Genomic DNA, 24,958 nt, shown 5'->3' with positions numbered 1-24,958 from the left:
TTAATTTCAAATAAGTAAGTATCTGGATCTTCGTCTTCATCTTTCAAGGCTTGCCGGAGACGAGCTGTAAGCACCTCCTTAGTACCACCAATTATCTCATATCGGTACCAAAGTTCCTTCCTAAGCTCTTTAACGGAGAGTTGGTCTAATTGTTTCAAAGCTGCCATTGTAAATCCTACCTCCTCTCGTTGAGTCGCCTCTGACACCAATTGTAGTAACTGAATGGAGGCAAACTCAAGGAGACATAGACGTTTATTTACGATACACAAAAACACCATCTATCTTAGGCACAATCTCTCCATATTGGCTCTCTCCTTGGGCGGAAATCGTTCTCTTCTCTTCCTAATGTTGACATCCTTCTCAGTCTAGTTTATCACAGTGCGCACCTTCTAGCTTAGATGGCGGTGCGCATGACAGAGTTATAACATTATATTGAGGGGGTTTCATCGTAAATTTCGGAGGGGGTTTTAAAATCAAAATTTTTCTTATTTATGCTCTTGGAATATGGGGATTGACGTTTGCATTTTTTTATATATAAAAGAGGGGATTTAATTGCAAAACCCCCTGGTAGGGGGTTTTAAACTCAAAACTCTCTTGGCTGATTTAGAATTAAAATCTCGCATAAAATAAACAAAATCAAAGCAAAAAATCAGTCACTAAATTCCGAGGGGGAGGGGAGATTTCTTTTCGGGGGGGGGGGGGGGGTTGAAACACTGGCGGATCCAGAACTTTGGAGTGGGGGGGGAGATTTTTTTTCAAACCCTAACCCTAACGCCCAATAAACCCTAACCCTATGCATAAACGTGCGTACAGCACACACACACACATATATATATATATATATATATATATATATATATATATATATATATATATATATATATATATATATATTTATATATATATATTCGATATATGAGAATAAAATAAGACTGTTTCTCAATCTTCAGCGAAAAAAAAAACAGTCATGTTGAGGCCTTACTCTTGCAAGCTTGGGGGTCTGGGAGAGCACTATAAGCTTCTTCGGTGGAGTTCGGGGCGAAGCCCCGACACCCACAAGCGTTTTCTTGCATTTTTTACTGCAGAAACGCATTCTCCTGACATCTACAGCTCATTATTTATCAATGGGGTTCGGGGCGAAGCCCCCACGCCAAAAGCGTTTTTTTGCATTTTCACGGCTGAAACGCATTCTCCTGACATCTACAGCTCATTATTTATCAGTGGGGTTCTGGGCAAAGCCCCGACACCAAAAGCGTTTTCTTGCATTCTTCACTGCAGAAACGCATTTTCCTGACATCTACAGCTTATTATTCATCAGTGAGGTTCGGGACGAAGCCTCGACGCTATAAACGTTTTCTGGCATTCTTCACTGCAGTAACGCATTCTCCTGACCTACAGCTCATTATTCATTCTATTATAAAGGACCTTGTGAATAATGAGAAAAATATTCTAATATGAATTTATAGTCACTTAATACATTGCAAATACAACCGATTTGTTCTTTGAAAAGATAAGATACCCCACATATTTAGATTAAGCAGGGGCGTAACTAGGGATTTGGGGGCCCGGGGGGATTGACCTCTTTGGGGGCCCCTTGCATTTTGACATTCGACATATGACATGAGATAATGTACGCAAAAAATATATAAGCCCCAAATCAAATTGGTTCAGTATATCAGTAAACTTAACAAAAAGTAATCATCAAGACTCTTTTAATGAATAATACCGTTGTTTATTAGTTAAATAATGCACAAGCGACAACTCTCAATTGATATCTCTTCACGTAGTGCATTCTGTGCAGCAAAGACATCTATAACATCAACTACATCGATACTTTCTAGTATTTGTGACTTCACTGACATTAAAGCCATGATAAGCCTTTCTTGTGTCATTGTGCTCCTGAGATACTTTTTGATGACCTTGAGCTTTGAGAATGATCTCTCACATGACGTAATGGAAGTGGCCTGAGTTAGCAGTATTCGGAGGAGGTTGCAAAGTCTGAGCACACGTAATTCCCATATGAAGCCTCTTTCCTCGATATGTCTATTGTCAATTGTATTACTGTTTGTTGATGAAAAGTGCTCGTGCATAAATGACATCATTGAAAAAGCGATTTTCCATTTATTTCATCATACAAACAGGAAAAGTAGCACAGTTTGTCAGAAGCGTGTCTTCATGTAACAGGTGTCTTGGTTCAAGAAGAAACCCAAAGGTATCCATTTTCTTTCCAGCCTTTGGAATCTGCCCTTCATCTCCATATGAAATATGTCCAGCACTTCTGTCGCAACACGTTTGAATTGCAGTTGTATTGACAGTCCTACATTAGAACTCAACTTCCCATCAAGTATTTTCTTTCTTCTGGTTGTTTTGATTACAGTGAATCCATAGTATTCACTACCTTCTTTTGCTTTTTCGATGGATTGGGTTTTTGTCAGTTTCTCATCATTTTGCAGAAAGCATGAAAGGGTACTAATTTCTTTAGCAGATTCCCGTATATGCAGTCCAGACATTTGTAGTTTCTTCCGAACTATATTAATTGGGCACAGGAGCTTTGACCAGAATTTAAGATAGGCAAAAAATTCGTAATTTTCCACTGCATGAAGAAGATTCTGTGCTAATATTATATGGCATTACGTCATTGTTGGTTGTTTATGTTTTGTGCGAAAGCAAAAGGATTCAGAGTATACAAAAGTGGGAAAGATCCATATCTCGTTATGCTCGAGTATAGAAATACTCCGATAAGTGGAGTACCGTATTCACCATCACAACTGCTGACGAGTAGAAGACTCAGGGAATCATTCCAACTGATCACAAACTATTGAAACCATTGGTAGCTGAAAATGCAGAGACATTACTCAACGAACGACAGATGAAAAGCTAAGTGAAATACGATGCAAAAGCAAGACTACCTAAAGATTATTCTGTCGGAGAGTTCGTCTAGGTCAAACATGGCAGAAAGCAGTTGTCATAAAAAAAAATTCAGCACCCAGATCTTACATCATAAAGACAAACAATGGAATAACATACAGAAGAAATCAACGCTTTTTAAATAAGAGTTTCGATGAAGACATCTCTGGGTACTATGATACCGATGAAGACAATTAACTGCAAACTGTTGCTACAAACGAAACAGACAGTTATAGACCAAGGTCTAGAGAACTTGTTCAGTCAAGACTACCAGAAGTGGACGAATTGTTAAAGTTCCTAGTAGACAGTGCCGGTCGCAGTGGGCGCCGCGCTTTCATAGGCCCCGCGCTAATTCCAAGTGTACTTTATTAAATTAAACAATTATAACGTATATAAAATAACAGGGTTTTCGCGACCTCCTGATTTTTCAGGGCCTCCAGGAAATCTCATGAAAAGGCAAAATATACGATAAAGTCCTGAACTTTTTTTGAATTTATTCAAATCTCCTGAAGAATAGACGAAATTGACGTTTTGGGGTGCCTATAAATAAAAAGTGGCATTGCGAGCTTTCATTTGATAAAAATTTATTGCCAAGACGAAAGTAGGCCTATTTTCTAATTCAAAAAAATAATAATTTTGACATTATGCTTATCCCTACCCAGACTAGGCCCCGCGCGATCCGTTTCGCATAGGACCCCGCAAATGCTAGGGCCGGCCCTGCTAGTAGATATCACTATTAAGAACTTTAAAAGGAAGGGTGTGATAATAACTTCAATAGGAAGGATGTATTAATATTATATGATATTACGTCATTATTTTTTGTTTATGTTTTGTGCGAAAGCAAAAGGATTAGATCATTAGATGTAAATAAAAAGAGAGAGTTTCCATTGGATTGAGGAAAGATGAATAAAGGGGTAATAACTCGAGTGTGAAGTTTAATTCTGAAATTATAGACGCCAAACCCAATAATGGACAATTTTAGCATTGTTAAGAATAACCTTTAGTTATACTCGATTCTGTAAATTTTGCTTCAAGGTTAATTAGTGTAGCCATATAATACTCGCCATTTAGATCTATTATTAGTAAAGGAAACAAGATACCTGGAATTCGCTGTATATCATGCAGTTTTATTCGTGGCAACAAAGTTTAAAATAGAAGATTTATTATCGCTTTAAAAACTGATCTCTGCGGCAAAAATATTTTTAAAATATCTATGTTTAGTCTTTGTGATAAATTTAATCCATAAATGTTGATTAAAAAAAGACACCCGTTGACACTATTTGTCAATCAAATATATTAATTTATGTATTTACAAATAAATTTCGGACACCCATTTGGGGGCCCCCCCTAGGTGGGGGCCCGGGGGGATTTTAAAATTCTCCCCCCCATCCCCCCCCTTAGTTACGCCACTGAGATTAAGGCTTTGAGGATCGCCGCTGAAAAAAAAAATTCGATTAATAATATTCAATAAAATTATAGCATAAATTGTGAGTTATAGTCCTATATTTATTTAACTAGAAAAATATGAGATAGAGTAAAGGTTGGAAAAAGTCGACTAGGAAAAGATTATCTGGATTTTGAACTCATCTCAACCGTGACAGTCATGGGCGTAGCCAGGGGGGGGGGGTTTTGGGGTTCAAACCCCCCCCCCCCCGAAATGAAATCCCCCCCCCTTGGGGGGGGGGAAGGATCGAAATTTAGTGAATGATTTTTTGCTTTGATTTTGTTTATTTTAGGTGAGATTTTAATACTAAACCATCAATTGCCCCAGCACAACCAATGGGGTTTTGAGTTTAAAACCCCTAACAGGGGGGTTCGAGTTTAAAAACCCCTAACAGGGGTTTTGAGTTTAAAACCCTCTACTAGGGGTTTTGAGTTTTAAACCCCCTACTTGGGGTTTTTGCAGTTAACCCCCCCCCCTCTTCTATAAAACAAAACAAAAATGCAAACGAAAATCCCCTAATTCCAATATCATAGTTAAGGGAGATTTTGATTTTAAAACCCCCTCCAAAATTTACGATAAACCCCCTCTTCAATATAAAAAAAAGTTAATTACGCACTCAAAATGTTATGAGCGTAGCTAAATGGATTTTGACTCAGATTTGAGTTTAAACCCCACTTCAGCGGGGTTTGAAGATAAAAAATACCTCTTTAATAATAAAAACAAAGCAAATTATACACTCAAAATGTTTTGAGTGTAGTCAAAGGGGTTTTGAGTTTAAACTCCCCTCCAGTGGAGTTTGAAGCTAAAAAGTACCTCTTCAATATAAATAAAAGCAAATTACTCACACTAAAATCTATTAACGCAGCCAAAGGGGTTTTGAGTTTAAACCCTCGCCAGGGGGGTTTGAGGCTAAAAACTAAATCTTCAGTGTAAGAAAAAAAGCAAATTACGCACTCAAAATGCTATGAGCGTTGCCAAAAGGGGTTTTGAGTTTAAACCCCCATTCAGAGGGGTTTAATGCTAAAAATACCTCTTCAATATAAAAAAAAGCAAATTACACACTAAAATTATTTGACCGTAGCCAATCCATTCGGGGGTTTTGAGTTTAAACCCCTCTTCTACAGATGGCGTTTGTTTAAAGTTTAAAACCCCTCCAGATGATTTTGAGTTTAAGATCCCCCTACAGAGCATTTTGAGGTGGAAAACCCCCAACAGATGATTTTGACGATAAAACTTCTCTTTTCGATATAAAATCTAAAGCAAACTACAGTCACTTAATTCCAAGAGCGTATTCAAGAGTGGTTACACATTTTTACCAGTGGCAGGGCTCCCTTAATAAACTGCAGTGAATAGTCATATGCCGAAATTGAAAAACACTAAATGTGGCTCAACAAAGATGACTTAGACAGATTTTAGGAGTCAGTTATAGAGATTACCAGTGACAGATTTTATGAAACAGCTTGACGTCAAATGCTCCGAACGGCGCGGTAGGGTCTAAGTCAGTAAGAATAGCACATTAGGTTTTTAAAATAAAACTTTTTAATAACAAGAAAATGCACAGTAGATACCTCAGAATATGCATTTTGTTGGCTTTCAATACCAGAAATAGTGCTTGGCGGCGGGGCTTCGCCCCGCGCTAGCGCTCCCCAGACCCCATTGCTAGTAATGGCAGCTTGACGGCAAAAGCGCCAAACGGCGCGGGAAGGTCTAAGTCAGTAAGAATAGCACATAAGGTTTTTGAAATAAAACTTTTTAATAGCAGGAAAATGCACTGTAGATACCTCAGAATATGCATTTTGTTGGCTTTCAATACCAGAAATAGTGCTTGGCGGCGGGGCTTCGCCCCGCGCTGGGGAGCTCCTGGCGCTCCCCAGACCCCCTTGCTAGAATTGGTGGGGAATCTACAATTTTTCCACTAACTCATGGAAGAACCTATTCTAGGGCACAATAAACGTCTTCCGAAAGAATGAAGGGTCAGAATGCAATAAAGATTACGTACACACACCATGGGCGTAGCCAGGGGGGGTTCTTGGGGTTCAAACCCCCCCCCCCCGAAATGAAATCCCCCCCCCCCGGACGGAATTAAGTGACTGATTTTTGCTTTCATTTTGTTTATTTTAGGTGAGATTTTAATACTAAATCATCACTTACCACAGCACAGCCGAGGGGGTTTTGAGTTAAAAACCCTGTACCAGGGGGTTTTGAGTTTAAACCCCCCTACCAGGGGGTTTTGAGATTTTAAAAAACCCTATAAGGGGGTTTTGAGATGCAAATCCCTCTACCAGGGGGGTTTTGAGTTTAAAACCCCCTACCAGGGGCTTTGAGTTTAAAACCCCCTACAGGGGGTTTTGAGTTTTAAACCCCCTACCAGAGGTTTTTGCAGTTAAATCCCCCTCTTCTATAAAACAAAACAAAAAAAATGCAAACAGCAATACCCAAATTCCAACAGCACAATTAAGGAAGATTTTGATTTTAAAACCCTCTACAAAATTTACGATAAACCCCTCTTCAATATAAAAAAGCAAATTACTCATTCAAAATTTTATGAGCGTAGCCAAAGGGGTTTTGAGTTTAACCCCCCCCCCCTCCAGTTGGGGTTTGAAGCTAAAAAGTACCTCTTCAATATAAAAAAAAAAAGCAAATTACAAACTATAAAATCTATGAGCGTAGTCAAACGGGTTTTGAGTTTAAATCCCCTCCTCCAGATGGCTTTTTCTTTAAAGTTAAAAACCCCTCCAGATGGTTTTGAGTTTAAAATTCCCCTACAGAGCGTTTAGAGTTGAAAACCTTTCTCTTCAATATTATTTTAAAGCAAACTACAGTCACCAAATTCTATGATCGTAGCTAAATGGGGTTTTGAATTAAAACTCCAGAGATTTTTTAGTTTAACCCCTCAGCAGATGATTTGACGAAAAAACTTTCCTTTTCGATATAAAACCTAAAGCGAAATACAGGCATGTAATTCCAAAAGCGTAGTCAAGAAAGGTTACACATTTCTACCAGTGGCTTGGGCTCCATTAAAAAAGTGTGAATAGTCTTCTGCCGAAATTGAAAAACATTAAATGTGGCTCAACAAAGATGGCTAAGACAGATTTTAGGAGTCAGTCATAGAGATCGGGTCTAAATCAAAGAAATCATATGCCGAACTGGGAGTCGAATCCTTAGTAAGGTTGTGACAGAGCGTTGCATGAGGTTTTGCTGGACATGTTCTTCGACAAAATGAATTACGCAAAATAAGAGTTGCGGAAACAGCTTTCCGGAAAATGCGCCGAACGGCGCGAGAGGGTCTAAGTCAGTAAGAATAGCACATTAGCTTTTTGAAATAAAACTTTTTAATAGCAAGATAATGCACTGTAGATACCTCAGAATATGCATTTTGTTGGCTTTCAATACCAGAAATAGTGCTCGGCGGCGGGGCTTCGCCCCGCACTGGGGGAGCGCTGCGAGCTCCCCCAGACCCCCTTGCTAGCAAGGGCGGGGAGTCTACAATAAACAATAAACGTCTTCCGAAAGAGTCAGAATGTAATAAAGATTAATTATGTACACACACACACATATAATTTTTTTCCGCGGGGGGGGGGGGGGGGCATCCCCCCCAAAACCCCTCCCGAAAAAAAATCCTGGCTACGCCCATGGTGACAGTTATATATTGAAAAATTTCGTTTGAATTATAACTTTTCCAAAGCAAAGTCTTTCTTAAAATAGTTATGATAAATTCATGTGAAATTACACAAACTCTGTCTGGAAAGGGGAAGGGCGGTAAAATGAAAACGATTTATCCTCGCTCCTTTTTATAATTTCTGCTAATGATTGCATTTGGCATTAAAGAATATGGGTTGGGCGACTCCATATAAGAATTTACTTTATAGCATATATAAATTATATTAGTGACAGATTTTTTTTAATTTTGTAATTTGTAATAATGGGGGGAAGGTGATTGCATGTATCGCACTTCCACCTGTTTATATTATATAGATATTCGACTAATTTTGTTCACATACTATGATTTCTCCATAAAAGTAGAACCGCCTCCCCCCACTCAAAGGGTTTAGATGGGAAGGGCAGTAGAGGTATTCGCTCCTCCCCTTCCAATCGGCCAAGAGGTTAACGACATAATATAAAGACCGGTTAAAATACCAATAACAGGTTTTAATCAAATAAATATTTAATTGATTCTGTAAACAAGCTGTCATTTCTACAAATAAATAGGACCGCCCCCCCACTCGAAAGTTTATGATGGGGGGGGGGGGGCGGATTGATGCCATCGCCCCCTCCCGACCCTACCAAATCGGCCAAAATACTAGAAGGGGGGGGGGGCGAAATAATCTAAAAATAGGTTGAAATCGCCCCTACCGCCGCCCCCTCCCCTGGATCCGCCAGTGGTTTGAAACCCCACCCCCACCCCTGGCTACGCCCATGGTTGTAACTTTGTTACAGCGCTGCGCATTAGCACACTGTTCCACAAGAAAGATGGAAAAACAGGACAGGAAATAGAGACATGGTGAATGCCGGCTGAGTTGAAAAGAAGAACTAAGAGAACTTGTCACCCTGTTGGCTTGTGTGTGTGTTGTTTTATTTATGAAATCACTATCACTGTTATTCTTCCTTTGTTGAGCGCCTGCCTTAGCATTACAACAATACATTTGTCGTTTGCGTATGTTTTGTTAGACACCTTATTTATATAGGTTAGTTATTTTAGTTATTTAGCGACGCACCATAGTAGACGCATATTGAACGGGACTAGTGACGTTTGGGATATGTTGGGTTAGAGACCGGAAAATCAGTTAGCGATAGAACAATCCAGGGTAACGACGTGTTTAGTGACAGAGACTTCTACTGTGGCCCTTTATCATAATAAATACATGTTGAATAGTTCATCATCGTTCGACTACATCTCTTCACTTGTTAAAACAGGTGTTGTATGGTTCTTGTTTGACTTGTTGGTCAACTGCACGTAATACACCCGGACAATTACACCCAAACGATTGCAGAGTAATTGGTTGACTTCAAGACAGCCTGAACTAGCAACATCACAGTGGCGACCCCGAACCTCGAAGCCGGACCCTTGATGAAGCCGAACATCGAACCGGACCTCGAAGCAGAACGTTTACTCAGGTGAGGGTCGTGCACTCGAAGATATAAGATTTCATCGGAGTACGGCTGAACACAGCAGTATCGCAGGGTGACTTTGTTCTAGATCTACATACAGTCGTCGTCTGTTTGATCGCACGTTCAACGAGCCGTTAACTCAGGGTGACCTTCGTCAGGACCGTAATCATCGCAACGCCTGATCTTCATATGCTGAACCGACCTACAACCAGAGAAACCGTTCATTCATAACGGGTGAGAGATCGTTAGTGAACCTGTTGGACATATTTTTTCTTCGTCGTAGGAGCCACGTCGAGTATCAAGTTTTACCTCGTCAGTTTCGAGAAGGACAGTTTGCCCGCTGTCAGAAATATTGTGAGTACTACAAGTTTGGTAGCTAACTAAATCGAAATCGCTCTGTCGTCTTACCCTTGGAGAGATTCTTGTGGAGCAGTTTGCTCATTGAACCGGTTGCTTGCCACGTTTATAACGGTCACTGTGTTTAACCTTTGGAAGGTTAGTGAAGTAATCTTTATCAGTACTGAACATTGATATATCTAGTATTCGTCGGTCTAGACCATATCTAGACTTGTTAGCAGTGAAGTTGTGGAAACAGCTACATCCACTTAATTTCGTTGAAAACCGTTAATCGTCTAACGGAACGTCGTCGGAGGTGACCTTGGTTTCACCTAGTCTACATTGGACAGTTGGTCTAGTGAAGCAGAGTACAACAGCAAACTTCGTCGTACTACCAGAGTAGCAGCAGAGGCAGTGAACTATTTTAGAGAACCGTTATTCGTCAGCCCAGATCAAGTCATCGTCAAGAAAGTCGTTATTCGTCAGCCCAGATCAAGTCATCGTCAAGAAAGTCGTTATTCGTCAGCCCAGATCAAGTCATCGTCAAGAAATTCGTTATTCGTCAGTCGTCCAGATCAAGTTGCCGTCAAGAGACTGTTATTTGTCAGTAGTCGTCTACACAAGTCAAGTCATCGCCAGAAGAACCGTTAACCTATTCGTCAGTAACTGTGTACACAAGGTCGTCGGAACTACACATACGCTCATCAACAGTCGTCGAAGAAACTGGAACATTTTGCTGTGGCATATCAGGACATCTGTGGCATTACGTGGGATACTGGTAGCACCGGAGAACAGAGTCAGAACTGGAAGAGAGGCAGTGGAATTTGTTGTGATCTAGCATATTCGGGAGTCCGAACAAAGGGATCTTTCTTATCAAAAGCTAAGTGCCATTTTTCTTATTAGTATATGTTTAGATTGCCCTTAGAAATAGATTTTGTCTAAATTTGGTACGTTAGCCTGAGTAAAATCAGGTGGTGCGCCTTAAAACCCGTCGGGGTAGAAGACGTAATTTAGATGAAAAGCTATATTATACGTTTAGGGTTGTAATTTGTTTTGTTTGTGTAAACGTCATATCCGTTGTTGCCTGGTTACTTCGTGACGTTATCATTGTGTGCCATATTGTCACATCCCAACCCATAGTGATAGTCTCATTTAATTATTTCATTTGTGTATATTATTTTAAATTATTTATTTTTATTAATTTAATTAGATCTGTATTTTTTTTTTTTCACTTAATGATAGAAAGTGCGGGTAGGATTCTTTTACTGTGAATCAGACTAAAATAATTTTAGTTTGAGCGGTTAAAATCAATTATGATTTTGCCATGAGAATAATGCCGAAACTGGCTATGTAGTCAAACACTGTCGTCTGGCTAAATATAGATCTGCAAATTTTGTACATCTCTTTGGTACAATTTAATTATCTAGACTCTACTTTGAAATATTATTAAGTTGAAGATGAATGAAGGTAGTACATTCTAAATATATATATCTTGTTGAAGATATATTTGACATTTTATGAACGTATCTGTTTTATATGGTTAAATAGAACCATAATCTACTCTAGATCTAGACTCTAGACAGTCTTTGAATTTACTCTAAACACTTCACTGTGACTTCAGTCATACCAGATTTTAAAATTGATCATAGTTATTCATACTAGATCTAAAAGTCATAGTGCTCTTGATAACTATAGATCTAAATAGTATTATTATACATACTATAATATACTAGATTTAAATTTGTGTGTAATACTAGATCTAATATACAGATTTGAATATAACCATAATAACTCAGACTAGATTTATACATTTACTAAATCTATAGATAGAGACATACCATTTAAAATTTGTATAAAAGTGTGGAAAAACTTAAATATAAAATAAGTTTAAAGTATAGCCATAACTAATATAGGCCAAGTAAAAATATATATAAAATATAAAACACAATGGCTACATCATCATATGTGGACCTTAAGGAGGTTAAGGAAACAGCTATGCAGGATGGAAAGGCCATGGAGTTAAAAGGAAAGGACTTAGCAGCTTATGTACAGCAAGTGGTGAAGGAAGAAACGGAACGTCAAAGACAAGAGATAGAAAGACAAGAAGAACGTCAAAGACAAGAGATAGAGAGACAAGATAGGATCAGAAAGGAAGAATATGAGAAGCAAAAAGAGGACCGAGAACATGAAGCTAAAATGGAGAAGATGAGATTGGATGCAGCACAAGCCAGAGCCCAAACTGAACAAGGAAATAACACAAATAACTCAAATAATTATACCACTCAAAGAGACAACCCTAATTCGCAGACATGGCTAAAGAGAAAGATACAAAGTTTTGATGAACAGAAGGATGACATTGGTGATTTTCTGAAAAGATATGAGGCAAAAATGTCTACATTTAATATGCCTGAAGAAGAGTGGTCTGAAATACTGATAGACTTTGTTCATGGTCAAGCTCTAACAATATGTCAAAATCATGACCATCATATTGATGATAGCTATCAGGTTTTAAAAAGAGAGTTATTGAACGCCTATGGTCATAATGCTACAACTTTTAGAAAGAAATATTTTGACAATATACCATCATTAGAAATAGAACCCCAAACTACCATTAATATGGAAAAGGATTTTTTCAATAAGTGGGTAAAATTAGAAAAAGTAACAAACTCTTATGAAGGATTAAAAAATTTTATTCTAGTGGACAACTTTGTAAATAAATGTGATCCTCAATTACAATCTTTTATTAGAGAAAGAAACCCAAAAACTATAGATGAAATAACAGAGATAATGAGAGTATACAAAAATGCATATCCAAATAAACCATTTTCTGATAGGGATAAGAGCAAAGTAGATTTAATAGGATACACCAAAGAAAATGTTGATAGAAGTAGAAATAGAAACAGATCAAATAGTGGAAATAGAAAATATAGTGAAATAACCTGTTTTAAATGTCAAGGAAAAGGTCATATAGCAGCTAACTGTAGAAGAGGGAATAGTAGGTCTGGAAGTAGAAATAGATACAATGAACAAAATAACAGTAGATATAGGAGTAGAGATAGGAATGACAGGGAAAATTATAGAAATAGGAGTTACAGTAGGGAATACAAAAATAAAGGTACAGATAGGATATATTTCATGGAAGGAAATAGGAACAATTTTGCAGTGTACCCAGGGTTTGTAGATAGAATTCCAGTGGAATTAATCAGGGATTCAGGTTGTAACACTTTGGCAGTAAAAACTAAATTTGTCAAACCTCATTGGTATAAAGGGTTTACTAGGAAAGTAGAATTAGCAGATGGCACTGTAAGGGAATTTAAAGCTATAAGGGTATACATTGAAACCCCATTTTTCACTGGCTATTGTGATGGCATTGCAATACCAGAAATGAGATATGATATGTTAGTAGGAAACATAAAAGGAGTTAAAGAATGTTCAAGAAAAGAATTAGAAGACTGGCAAAACAAATACAAAAACATAAGACAAAATCATGGAAACATAGAAACACAAAATATAACAAGTATGGTAATAACAAGATCAATGGATAAACAAGATGAGAAACAGGAAAATACAATAAATGTAATAAGTAAGGATGAAGAAAAAGAAACCAGTAATGTAATACAAATAGAAAATACAGATGTTAAGGAAAGTGAGATAGAAAATGAAACACAAAATAGTCTGGAAACACAAATATCTCAAAGTGAAAAAGAAACAACACCCACATTTGCATTAGAACAAATGAATGACAATATTATTGGGAAAATTTATTCAAGAATATCAGATAAAAACAATAATAATCCAATGGAGAAATTTTGTATAGAGAATAAAATATTGTTTAGACAAACAAGTAATGATAACAAGAAAATAAAACAACTTGTCTTACCACAGAAATATTGGAAAGATGTTTTAATCATGACACATGATAATAATTTAGCAGCACATAGGGGAGTAAAGAAATGTTATAGGAATTTGTCAAAACAAGTATTTTGGCCCAAAATGAAAGCAACAATCAACAAATACATAAACTCATGTGACATATGTCAAAAGAGATCTAACAAAAGCCTAGTGAATAAAGCACCTATTCAAGAAATGGATGAACCTACAGCACCATTTCAGAAAGTATCTATTGATTTAATAGGTCCTTTAATTCAAACTGAAAATAATAACAAATACATTCTAACAGTAATAGACATGTTTAGTAGATACCCAGAGGCAATCCCATTATCAAATACAAGTGCAGAAAATATCATTAATGCCATAACTCAAAAAGTAATTACAAGACATGGTATACCTAAAATTATATTGAGTGATCAGGGATCTCAGTTTAAGTCAGAACAATTTAAGAAATGGACTAAACAATACAATATACAGCACATATACTCTTCGGTTTACCACCCGGAGAGTAACGGTTTATGTGAACGATATGGTGGATCATTAAAAAGATCACTAACAAAGATAATTCAGAATAATCAGAACAAGTGGGATCATTACATTAACTATGTACTATTTGCTCATAGAAACAACATCCATGAAGCAACACAATTTTCACCATATGAAATAATACATGGAAGAAAACCCAGAGATGAATTAGATGTTTTTAAAGAAAATCTAATAGACAATGAGAATAAATTAAATAATGACAGTGAAACAACAATCACAACAGAATTGAAAGAAATATGGACTCAAGCATATAACAACAATAAGAAATATAAACAAAGTGCTCATGAGAATCTAAATAAGAAAAGACAATTGAAAACACTAGAAGTAGGAAACAACGTATTAATATTAATAAATGACCTGAAAAATAAAATTGGTAAACAATGGAAAGGTCCATTTAAGGTGATAAAACAAATTAGTGATGTCAATTATCAAATTGAAATAAATGGGAAAGTTAAAACATATCACATAAATAATTTGAAACTATATCATGATAGAGAAGATGAGTTGATACAAAACATTCAGGAGGAAATAGAAAATAAATTTTCAGAAAGAGAAGAATGCTTGATGATAATAACAAATGAAAATCATAATGAAAATGATATTAAGGAAATACCTGTAATAGAAACAAAAGAGAATCAAACTTGGCAAAAGATTAATCTTAATAATTTAACTAAGGAAAAGTCAAAAGATATAACTAAAATAATACAGGAATACAAAGAAATTTTTTCCAGCATACCAGGAAAAACTAATATTATTAAACATGACATTAAAGTAACAGACACAAAACCTATCAAGCTTAAGCCATATAGAATACCGCTACATTTACAAGACAAAGTAAAGAAAGAAATAGACAATTTACTAGAATCAGGTATAATTGAACCATCAACATCTCCTTATGCTTCACCAATTGTGATAGCCAAAAAGAAGAATGGAGATATAAGGTTATGTATTGATTATAGGAAACTTAACAACATCACAGAATTTGACCCATATCCAATGCCAAATATAGAGGATATTTTACATAAATTAAATGGAGCAAAATTTTTTACTAAATTAGATTTAACTAAAGGTTATTGGCAAATACCTTTAACAGAAAATGCAAAACCTTACACAGCATTTGTAACACCATATGGTATTTTTCAATGGAATTATATGAGTTTTGGATTAGTAAATGCACCTGCCACATTTAATAGAATGATGAACATGATAATTGGAAACAAAGAAAATGTTATTTGCTATTTAGATGACATATGTATTTTTAATAATAGTTGGGAGGAACATTTGGTAGATGTAAAAGAAGTATTCAAAATAATAAAAGAAAGTGGACTTACAATTCAAGCAGAAAAAGTAGAAATAGGATTGGAGGAAATAATTTTCTTAGGACATAAAATAAATAACAACATGATTAGCCCTATTGAAGATAACATAAAGAAAGTACTTAATATTGAAATACCTACAACAAAAAGACAAATTAAAAGTATATTGGGAATAGTAAATTATTACAGAAAGTTTATAAAAAACTTAGCAGAAATAGTGAATCCACTAAATGACTTACTTAAAAAAGGAAAACCTCAAAAAGTAGTTTGTAATGAGGAATGTGTGAAAGCTATTGACAGAATTAAAGATGTTTTTAGTCATGAACTAATATTAAGACTACCTGATAAAGACAAAATATTTTATGTCACAACTGATGCATCTGGTAATGCTATTGGTGGTTGTTTAATGCAGAACTATGATAACTTACATCCTATATTATATGTAAGCAGAAAATTGTCAGAGGCAGAGAAAAAAATATAGTGTCATTGAAAGAGAAGCCTTAGCTGTAATATGGGTAATTACTAAGCTAGAGAGCTATTTAATAGGAAGGAAATTCATATTATTAACTGATCATAAACCTATTCAGTATATACAGCAAAAGAGCATGAAAAACAGTCGTGTTTATAGATGGTTCTTAGCACTACAGGAGTATAAATTTGAAGTGAAAGCTATTAGTGGAGCTGTGAATATTGTAGCTGATTTATTGTCTAGAATGACATTGAAGTGAAACAGTTTTGTAAATAAACTATGATTATATTGATTATGTAATATATATTAATATATTGACACCATTTATATGTTATGAAAAGGGAGATAAGTAAAGTTGATGTTAAGCATTTAAAAGTAAGTATGGATATTTTTTTTGTGTGAATCATTTCATATATCATTGACGAAAGTTAGTTCTATGGAAAAGGGTGAGTATAAAAGAAAAATGGACAAAAGCGTATAAAAGGGTGGTAAGAAAAAATGTATTGAATGTGTAAATAAAGTCTGTAATTGTTTTTTGAAATATTGTATTTTATCAGATTACTGCCAGTGAAGAACATTTGAGATGTGTAGGACATGCCCATAGGATGCCACATTTTCCTCTATGATGAACTGTATACCAATGAAGATGATTCTGGAATGTTATGAACTGTTATGAACATTGACATGAATATGAGGAACTGTCAAGATGAAGATGTCAAGATGAAGAGATCAAGATTTTATGTTTGTGGTCTTCCCCTTAAATTGAAAATGCCCTTGTAAGACTTGACAGTAGTGGAAAAATATTGACATATTTTTTTTTCAAGGGGGGGAGGAATCTGTTAGACACCTTATTTATATAGGTTAGTTATTTTAGTTATTTAGCGACGCACCATAGTAGACGCATATTGAACGGGACTAGTGACGTTTGGGATATGTTGGGTTAGAGACCGGAAAATCAGTTAGCGATAGAACAATCCAGGGTAACGACGTGTTTAGTGACAGAGACTTCTACTGTGGCCCTTTATCATAATAAATACATGTTGAATAGTTCATCATCGTTCGACTACATCTCTTCACTTGTTAAAACAGGTGTTGTATGGTTCTTGTTTGACTTGTTGGTCAACTGCACGTAATACACCCGGACAATTACACCCAAACGATTGCAGAGTAATTGGTTGACTTCAAGACAGCCTGAACTAGCAACATCACAGTTTCTTGCTAATTCAGTGAATCATTTTCAGCACACAGAATTTCTTCTCCTGACTTTCTGTTCAAGTCGATGATAGGGTAAGAAACATCTAAATACAGATCGTAATTTTCATTTCCCTCCTTCCCAGTTAAAGTACTTATGCAGACTTTTAAATAGCTCGCAGCCTCTAAAAGTACTTTAGCCTATTTTACAGTTTTCTATGATAAAAGTTTTCGATCAATGAACTAAACTATGAAATTACTTCAAACCCAAAATACACACGGGCAAGAACCAAATGTGAAGCAATCGTTACTTCAGTTTTGAAGCCTATACAATTAACTAAGTAAAGAAGCAAGTTTGTGATGCCTAGTTTTTTGTTGTTTTTTTGCAGCGTTCATGGATTCTTCGAGGCCACAATAAAATGAAACCATTTCCCCTGATGACACAATTCTTTGTGCCAACATTCGCGGGAAATCTTTTTTGAAAAAAGCGAATTCGTCGATTTAGAATACAGCAGAAATTCAGGCTATGGAAAGACCAAATGTTAGCTCTGTAGCCCTCGATGGAGAGTACACAAAAAAAAAGACCTTAATATCCATTCATTTCTCACCAAACTCTTCTTCTTTCTTCTGTTTTGATACTTTAGAATGACTTATAGGGATAGTTGTCAGAGTTAGTCTGTTCCTCGATAAGATTAGTTATGTTGCATAGGGAGGGTTGGGGTTCAACCGCTGGGATGGGGGAGTCGGAATTTTTGCTTTGATTTTGTTTACTTTAGGTAAGATTTTAATACTAAACCATCCCTTGTTCCAGCGCAGCCAAGGGGATTTTGAGTTTAAAACCCCCTACAAGGGGGCTTTGCAGTTAAATCTTCTTCTTCTATAAAACAAAACAAAAAAAAATGCTAACGACAATCCCAGAATTCCAAGAGCATAGCTAAGGAAGATTTTGATTGTAAAAACCCCTCCGAAATTTACGATAAAACCCTCTCTTCAATATAAGATTATCCATACATCAATCACCAGGTTCTATGAGCGTAGCCAAGAGAGGTTTTCTGTTTAAAACCCCCCTCCAGCGGGTTTGCAGCTAAAAACAACCTCTTCAATATATAAAAAAGCAAATTACACACTCAAACTTCTATGAGCGTAGCCAAAGGGGTTCTGAGTTTAAAACCCTCTTCAGCGGGGGTTTGAAGCTAAAAAATAACTCTTTAATATTTTTAAAAAAAGCAAATAAAGCACTCAAATTGCTAGGAGCGTAGCCAAAGGGGGTTTTGATTTTACACCCCCTCCAGCAGGGTTTGAAGCTAAAAAATAACTCTTCAATTTATAAAAAAAAAAGTAAATTACACACTCAAAATGCTACAATTCTTCCACTAACTTCAGGAAGAACCTATTCTAGGGTACAATTAACGTCTTCCAAAAGAGTGAAGAGTCAGAATGTAATAAAGATTAAATATGTACACACACACACTTTTTTTTTGGCACGGGGAGGGGGGAGAAAAAATTCGCCCCTCGACCCCCCCCCCCCCGGAAAATAAATCCTGGCTACGCCCATGCTGTGTTGTGTCTATCGCCTCATATGAGGAAACAATAGCTGGACTATTGGCCCCAATGTATTGAATTATCAAATGTACTTGGTGCCAATACAAAAGTTTGCAGCCATCTACATACACAAAGGAAGACAACAAGGACGACAAGGCCTTGCAAAGGAGAAGAAAAAAAATTCAAAGTAGACTTTTAAAAACTGGGCTTAAATTTAGTACATTAAACACATAGTACATCATTGGCTGTAATGCAACTTGGTACAAGTACTGCCAGTGAAGCGGTACTCTTCAATGTTTGGAGTGACAATGGATCTTAGCACAAGGCTAAACCCAGAAACATTAGAAATGCTGACATTTCTCAGATACAGCCTGGAATGTTAAACTGACAGTCAGCTACTTTAGCAACCATAAGTCTTCACATTTACTGCTTGTGTTTTGTGTAGGCTACTTTTCACTGTTGCTATCTGTAATTTGAATGTTTGAAGTTGCTATAGCTTGTATGTTGCACATTTAAAAAAAAAATCTTTATTTGTGTAAAGTTTTATGAAGCGGCAGGTCACTTACTTTGAAGGTATACTGATGAATCCAAACGCAAAATGAAGCTCTTTAAAATGGACTTAAGCAGTTGGACAATGAGGCACTGCATAGTTCCAGATGGAGAGCAAGCATAAAGGAAGGGTACTGGGGTGCAGATGACGTACACACCAGAAGTAGAAGTGCATCAACGTTTGGGGATTACAGACACCGCAGCTGTGGATCAAGGATTGGTCACATGGGAAGTTGCAAAGGGAAAAGGTCTCTCTTGAGACGTAAAATGCGACAGATTATGTCGATATTAGTTAAAAGTTATTTTGAAGTTCTTTTATGAGTAAAAAAAATTAATTCAATGTTATCTAGGTTTGTGTTCTGTGCAGGTAGATATATAGGCTACATGCAATTGTTTTCTTTCAAAGTATATACCACCTTTTAATACTGATTTACATGTTTCGAGTGTTCCATTTAGAATGCAGTTAATAACATCTTAGCTCAAACCTTCGTCAGGACACGGCTTCGGACATTGTTTCAACCAGAGAAAGTACAGAGAGCATATACCACGGCCGGGCAGCCGTGGATAATAACGGATCAATTTATGCTATAGCCCTATGCGTTCAACGTTAAAACTCAACACTAAAAACATATATTTTATATTTAGAAGTTAGACCAATTCAGATAATCTTTTGTAGTTTATATTTAGACCAATTCAGATAATCTTTTATAGTTTATATTTAGACCAATTCAGATAATCTTGTGTATTTTATATTTAGACCAATTCAGATAATCTTTTGTAGTTTATGTTTAGACCAATTCAGATAATCTTTTGTAGTTTATGTTTAGACTCCTATGTGTTTAATATTGAAGTTTATCAATTTATATTTTTAAAAAAAAAACCTACCTCATTTTTTGTTTTGTTACGTCCCACACGTTAACGGATGGGCTTAAGATACGTAGTTTTTTGATAGTCCGTTATAGAATGAATGGGTTGGGCCCTAACTAGAGTCATGACGTATCCATCTTTATAGTTCTATAGACACACTTTTCAATGTTTAAATAAAACATTTTTTTTTTCGCTCTGTTAGAATGAGGAGGAAGAGTGGGAGTTGCTCCTCTTTACACATCCTATTTCTAGGAGTAGTATCTGAGTCTTTTGCATTCAGATATTGTTTCCTTTATATATATATATTATTAAATGTGGTTTATGTTTTATCAGGCGTCTATGAAAAGCTTACAGGGCACGCTAACAAATCACCATTTTCAGTATTTTTACTTTAAAAAAAAATAAATTTTAATACTGTGTATGAGCAAAATGACAACAACAAAAATGATGGAGGAAGTAAAACAGAAGGGAAAAATAAATAACGAAATAGAAAACTACCATCAGACAGTCGAGGTTGTGGTCATGTAAATAGGCTAACATAGCTCTACGCTTTGGCTTTCTGCATTCTAACAAACTTACAATAGTTTGAATAGTGTAGGCCTACTTTTAAAAAAGTAGTTGCTCCAGTAACATTTTATTGGCATATAAAGAAATTGTATTTAATTTGAACAGGACAAGTCAAGTCTACAGAATCTCTACTTGACTATGTTGCATGCATCCAAGTTCTAGATCTAATCATAAAAAAAATTGTAAAAAATTAATCCTTCACAGTCAATCACTTGCTTATTAAAGCAGTTAGATCTAGAAATGTCAAGATTATAAATAACAAATATTGTGATGCTCTATGTTTAAAACCATACAGTTTGCAAATGTGGGAGTAGAAAAAAAAATCATATTGTCATTGGGATTAAAACATTTATTTATAGTTTTGTGACAGGTGATTGATTCAATCACTGAAAGTCTTGAATGAAAATCTCTAGCCTAAGATTTTTTAACTAGAATGTTAAAACTTTAAACTTTTAATTTTAAAAAGTCCAACTTACTAAATAAAGACTTGTGACAATTTTTTACCATAAAACTTATTTTAAATTCTATGTGACTTGTTTTCTGGCATTAGATTGCACATTAGAGTCAACTAAGTCTTACATAATTATATGTCAACTAAGTCTTACATAATTATATGTCAACTAAGTCTTACATAATTATATGTCAACTAAGTCTTACATAATTATATGTCAACTAAGTCTTACATAATTATATGTCAACTAAGTCTTACATAATTATATGTCAACTAAGTCTTACATAATTATATGTCAACTAAGTCTTACATAATTATATGGACTGAAGAGAACAAATTGATCTCATTCTGAAAGTCTTGTAGTTCTCTAGTCATGTGATTATTCATTGAATTAATTTTTTTTTTTAAAGTATTTTCTTTCAATTTTTTTAAGCTTTTGTAAGCATTGCAGAATATAAAAGGAAAATGGAGAAAGTCTAGATATAGAAAAATACAAACTATTTTGATTTTGTGTTGACATTTGTTTCATAGCCCTTTTAATTCAAATGAATAATAAAATAATGAAAGATCTTACTAAGTATGAAAGTTTAAAAAACATGTATATCGTTAAGCAGTAAAAAAATGAACAACTAAAGCAATCAAAAGATAATTTTAATGTTTCAAGTGTACAATATCTCTGTATAATAAAAACAAATATTATGGTTTCATATTTCTAATTATTGATACTTGGAATAATCAAGAGAAGCTATTTCAAAGCATTCTATATCTTTGCAAGGCTACCAATTCTTAAAAGAAGCTAATTTTTACAATAACATTAAATTTAAATTTAAGACTTTGCAATGGAAGGAAATCAAAAAACAACAATAACATGAGATGTAGCTCTAGCTCAGACTAGCTCCAAGGACTGAACCATCAAAACATTCAAAAGATTTATGTGGTATGACCGTATCAATTATGACATAGCAAAAGTCCACAAGGCAAGATAAAAGACAAAAAAATCAAACACAAAAAATAATAATAAATAAAATATATAAAAATATTTTTAAAGACATGGAATGTAAATGGCAATATGGCCTAGATTTAAAAAAAAAACTGTAGTAAAGAATTTTTTAATGCTTTAAATGAAATAGTAGATCTAAAGTAGGCTACATACACTTCATAAATATTTCCCAAAGTTACAAAGGACCAAAAAAAAAAAAAGATGTAAAATCACAGTTTTATTATTGTTGCTTATAAGTTATTGAGAATTGTTTGGATTGCATCGCCAAACTTGGAACTGAAAAAAAAAAAGATAAATAAAATGTTAATGCATGATAAACAAGTGCTATGTATTATTGCCATAATTATTAATGACTGGATACAAAAAATGTGTAGATCAAGACTTACATTATCCACATAACCAATGAGACTGTTATAGTTAAAACCATAGCCAAGATGGAGGGCACAGTTTCTTGTATCAATATAAGCTGTAAGTAATGGAAAAATATTTGTGCTAATTTTGACATTTATAGTTTATAATTTAATTTACAACAAAAATGTATTCACTTAATATTAATGTTTATATTCCATTACCAAGAAAAAGGAGATATACATATGAAACAAAAGTGCCAGCAAGCACTACCTTTTATTTGTAACATCAATATATTTTGTTGTTTTTTTTTACAATATTATTACAACATCTGAACTGCTGACTATTTACATAATTAACAATTTTAAATCCAATCTTGTTGTCTTTCCACTTCTTTAGCTTCGATATGGGAGTTATTACATCAATTATAAGGAGCATCTTGAAATGGAGATTTTTCTAGAGTGTTGCTGGCTTCATTGCTTTTATTTCATAGGCGTTTATAATATTGCTTAAGTGTTCTGCCCAGTAACTCTGCCAAGGACAGTTCCAAGACCAGCTCATAAAGGATGAGAATTGGGTGTAGGGCTAGCTACTCTACCCGATCAAAAACCATCTTAAGCAACAGAAACAGCAAATCAACAGAAGTCACAGACCTGGGAGAAGACGTACCTCCAGCTGGAAGGTGTATGATACATGTCGGTAAAACCTAGAGTCTTCTGGAAGTCGACAAGCCTAAGACCATCATCTCTAACAGGACCACCACCACCATTGATACATAGAATGTCCGGACCAAGCTCAACATCACCATCTTAGGAATCAGTGAGTCAAGATGGGCTGGTTCAAGGCAGAAAAGACTGACTTCATGTGATCTACTTTTATACTCAGGACAATAGCTGGAGGATCGACAAATCCAAAGAGTCATCCTGATGCAGGCACATAGATCTAAATGAAAGTCTGTATTGTGAAGACGTTTAGTCGCTCTCTTCAGGATGTACATGTGAAACAAGGAGCAGATATTGCTTCAAATCATCATCTACTGGTCGTCCAAGTGAAACTGAAGTTGAAGAAGACTTTGACTAGAAGATCCAGCCAACTTCAGTAAAACAATACCTTCATCCTGAAATTTGCATGAAACAGGAAGAGTTTAAGGTCACCCTATCACAAGTTTCAGCTCCTAGAAAAGCTGCAAGAAGAATAGACAATAGAACAGACGTGACAGAATGTGAAAGAAATGGTGACCTTAACTTGTCAAGAAGTACTGGTTCTCAAGTCATAGAGTAGATTTCACAAGATACACTTCAGAAGATCAAAGAAAGAATGTGCGAATAACAGTAAAATAAGAGCAGCAAAAGCACAAATATACTACCAAGATTTGACTCTTCAACACCACTGTCAAGCCAGACCTACTTTACTGAGCAGAGACCTGGAGAACCACCATCACCACAATGAAAAAAATCCAGGTATTCATCAATGTCTGCCTCAAGAAGATTCTTATGATCCACTGACCAGATAAGATCTCGTATGAAGAAATGTGGCAAACAACAAAGCAGCAGCCCATTGAAGTAAATATCCTACTGAGATGCTGGAGATGGATAGGCCACACCCCTCGCAAGCCTGCATCAAACATATAAGACAAGCCCTCACCTGGAACCTTTCAAGAAAGAGATATAAGACAAGCTCTCACCTGGAACCCTTCAGGAAAGAGATATAAGACAAGCCCTCACCTGGAACCCTTCAGGAAAGAGATATAAGACAAGCCCTCACCTGGAACCCTTCAGGAAAGATATAAAACAAGCCCTCACCTGGAACCCTTCAGGAAAGAGGGAAGAGATTTTACTTCATATTTTTAGCCTCCTGGAACCAGAGATACATGGACTGAAACTAGTGAATGTGAAAAAAAAAGTTTTTCTAGTTGGGAAGACTATATCAATAAAAGTCAACCTAAATGTTAGATTTTCATGTTACCTGTACAACTGCCACAGGTTTGAAGAACAAGTATGGTGAAGGAGAGAAATCAACAAATTTGAGGTTCTACAGTATCTTATATTCCCACCATATCAAAGGGTGAAAACCCTCCACTTTTCACTATCTATTTGGTTTAATTACATACTAGACTTGGAAATCCTAATGATGTCAGATGAGCAGTATCCATGTCTGTTATGTTATCACAATACAATAACAACACTGATGTTTAAAAGTTACACTCCATTTTTAGTAACTTGAACAAGAGAAGAACAAACAACCTTGAGAGACTAATACACACTAATGACAGACTTCGAAAATCGTGAAAACGTGAACATACTGAACAGTAGAACAAGGGAGACTACAAGTAAACAAACACACACACACACAACATACATAAACATAAATACACAGATAAATGTAACAATGTCAATACAAAATGTTCTCAACTATCAGGGGATGG

At 35.6% G+C, this 24,958-nt stretch overlaps 2 protein-coding genes and 1 long non-coding RNA gene across 18 annotated transcripts in view; 1 reads left to right on the top strand and 2 right to left on the bottom strand.

Moving 5' to 3' along the window:
• Nucleotides 1–20,343, bottom strand: part of LOC106077317 (balbiani ring protein 3-like) — a 77,234-nt gene extending 56,891 nt beyond the window's left edge. For 5 of the 6 annotated variants that reach the window (XM_056005090.1, XM_056005093.1, XM_056005091.1 and 2 more), the window contains exon 1: nucleotides 20,186–20,343. The gene's annotated coding sequence lies outside the window, so the exon portion shown is untranslated. The remainder of the gene's footprint in view (nucleotides 1–20,185) is intronic. The other variant, XM_056005095.1, reaches the window with a different exon arrangement.
• Nucleotides 9,016–17,068, top strand: LOC129921899 (uncharacterized). The gene is made up of 2 exons (XR_008773853.1): nucleotides 9,016–11,263; nucleotides 16,576–17,068. It is a non-coding gene; the product is annotated as an uncharacterized LOC129921899 (long non-coding RNA).
• A 1,480-nt stretch (nucleotides 20,344–21,823) lies between the features above and the next one.
• LOC106071320 (balbiani ring protein 3-like) overlaps nucleotides 21,824–24,958 on the bottom strand; it is a 79,880-nt gene continuing 76,745 nt past the window's right edge. For all 11 annotated transcript variants that reach the window (XM_056005609.1, XM_056005610.1, XM_056005616.1 and 8 more), the window contains 2 exons: nucleotides 22,572–22,651; nucleotides 21,824–22,461 (listed from right to left, as the gene is read on the bottom strand). In XM_056005609.1, coding sequence (XP_055861584.1) covers nucleotides 22,423–22,461; nucleotides 22,572–22,651 — 119 coding nt within the window. In that variant the 3' untranslated portion in view covers nucleotides 21,824–22,422. The remainder of the gene's footprint in view (nucleotides 22,462–22,571; nucleotides 22,652–24,958) is intronic.

This window comes from Biomphalaria glabrata, chromosome 12, assembly GCF_947242115.1.
Source record: "Biomphalaria glabrata chromosome 12, xgBioGlab47.1, whole genome shotgun sequence".
Classification (NCBI taxonomy): domain Eukaryota; kingdom Metazoa; phylum Mollusca; class Gastropoda; family Planorbidae; genus Biomphalaria; species Biomphalaria glabrata.
The sequence above is the reverse complement of the archived record's forward strand: the minus strand, read 5'-3'. Positions and strand labels throughout refer to the sequence as shown.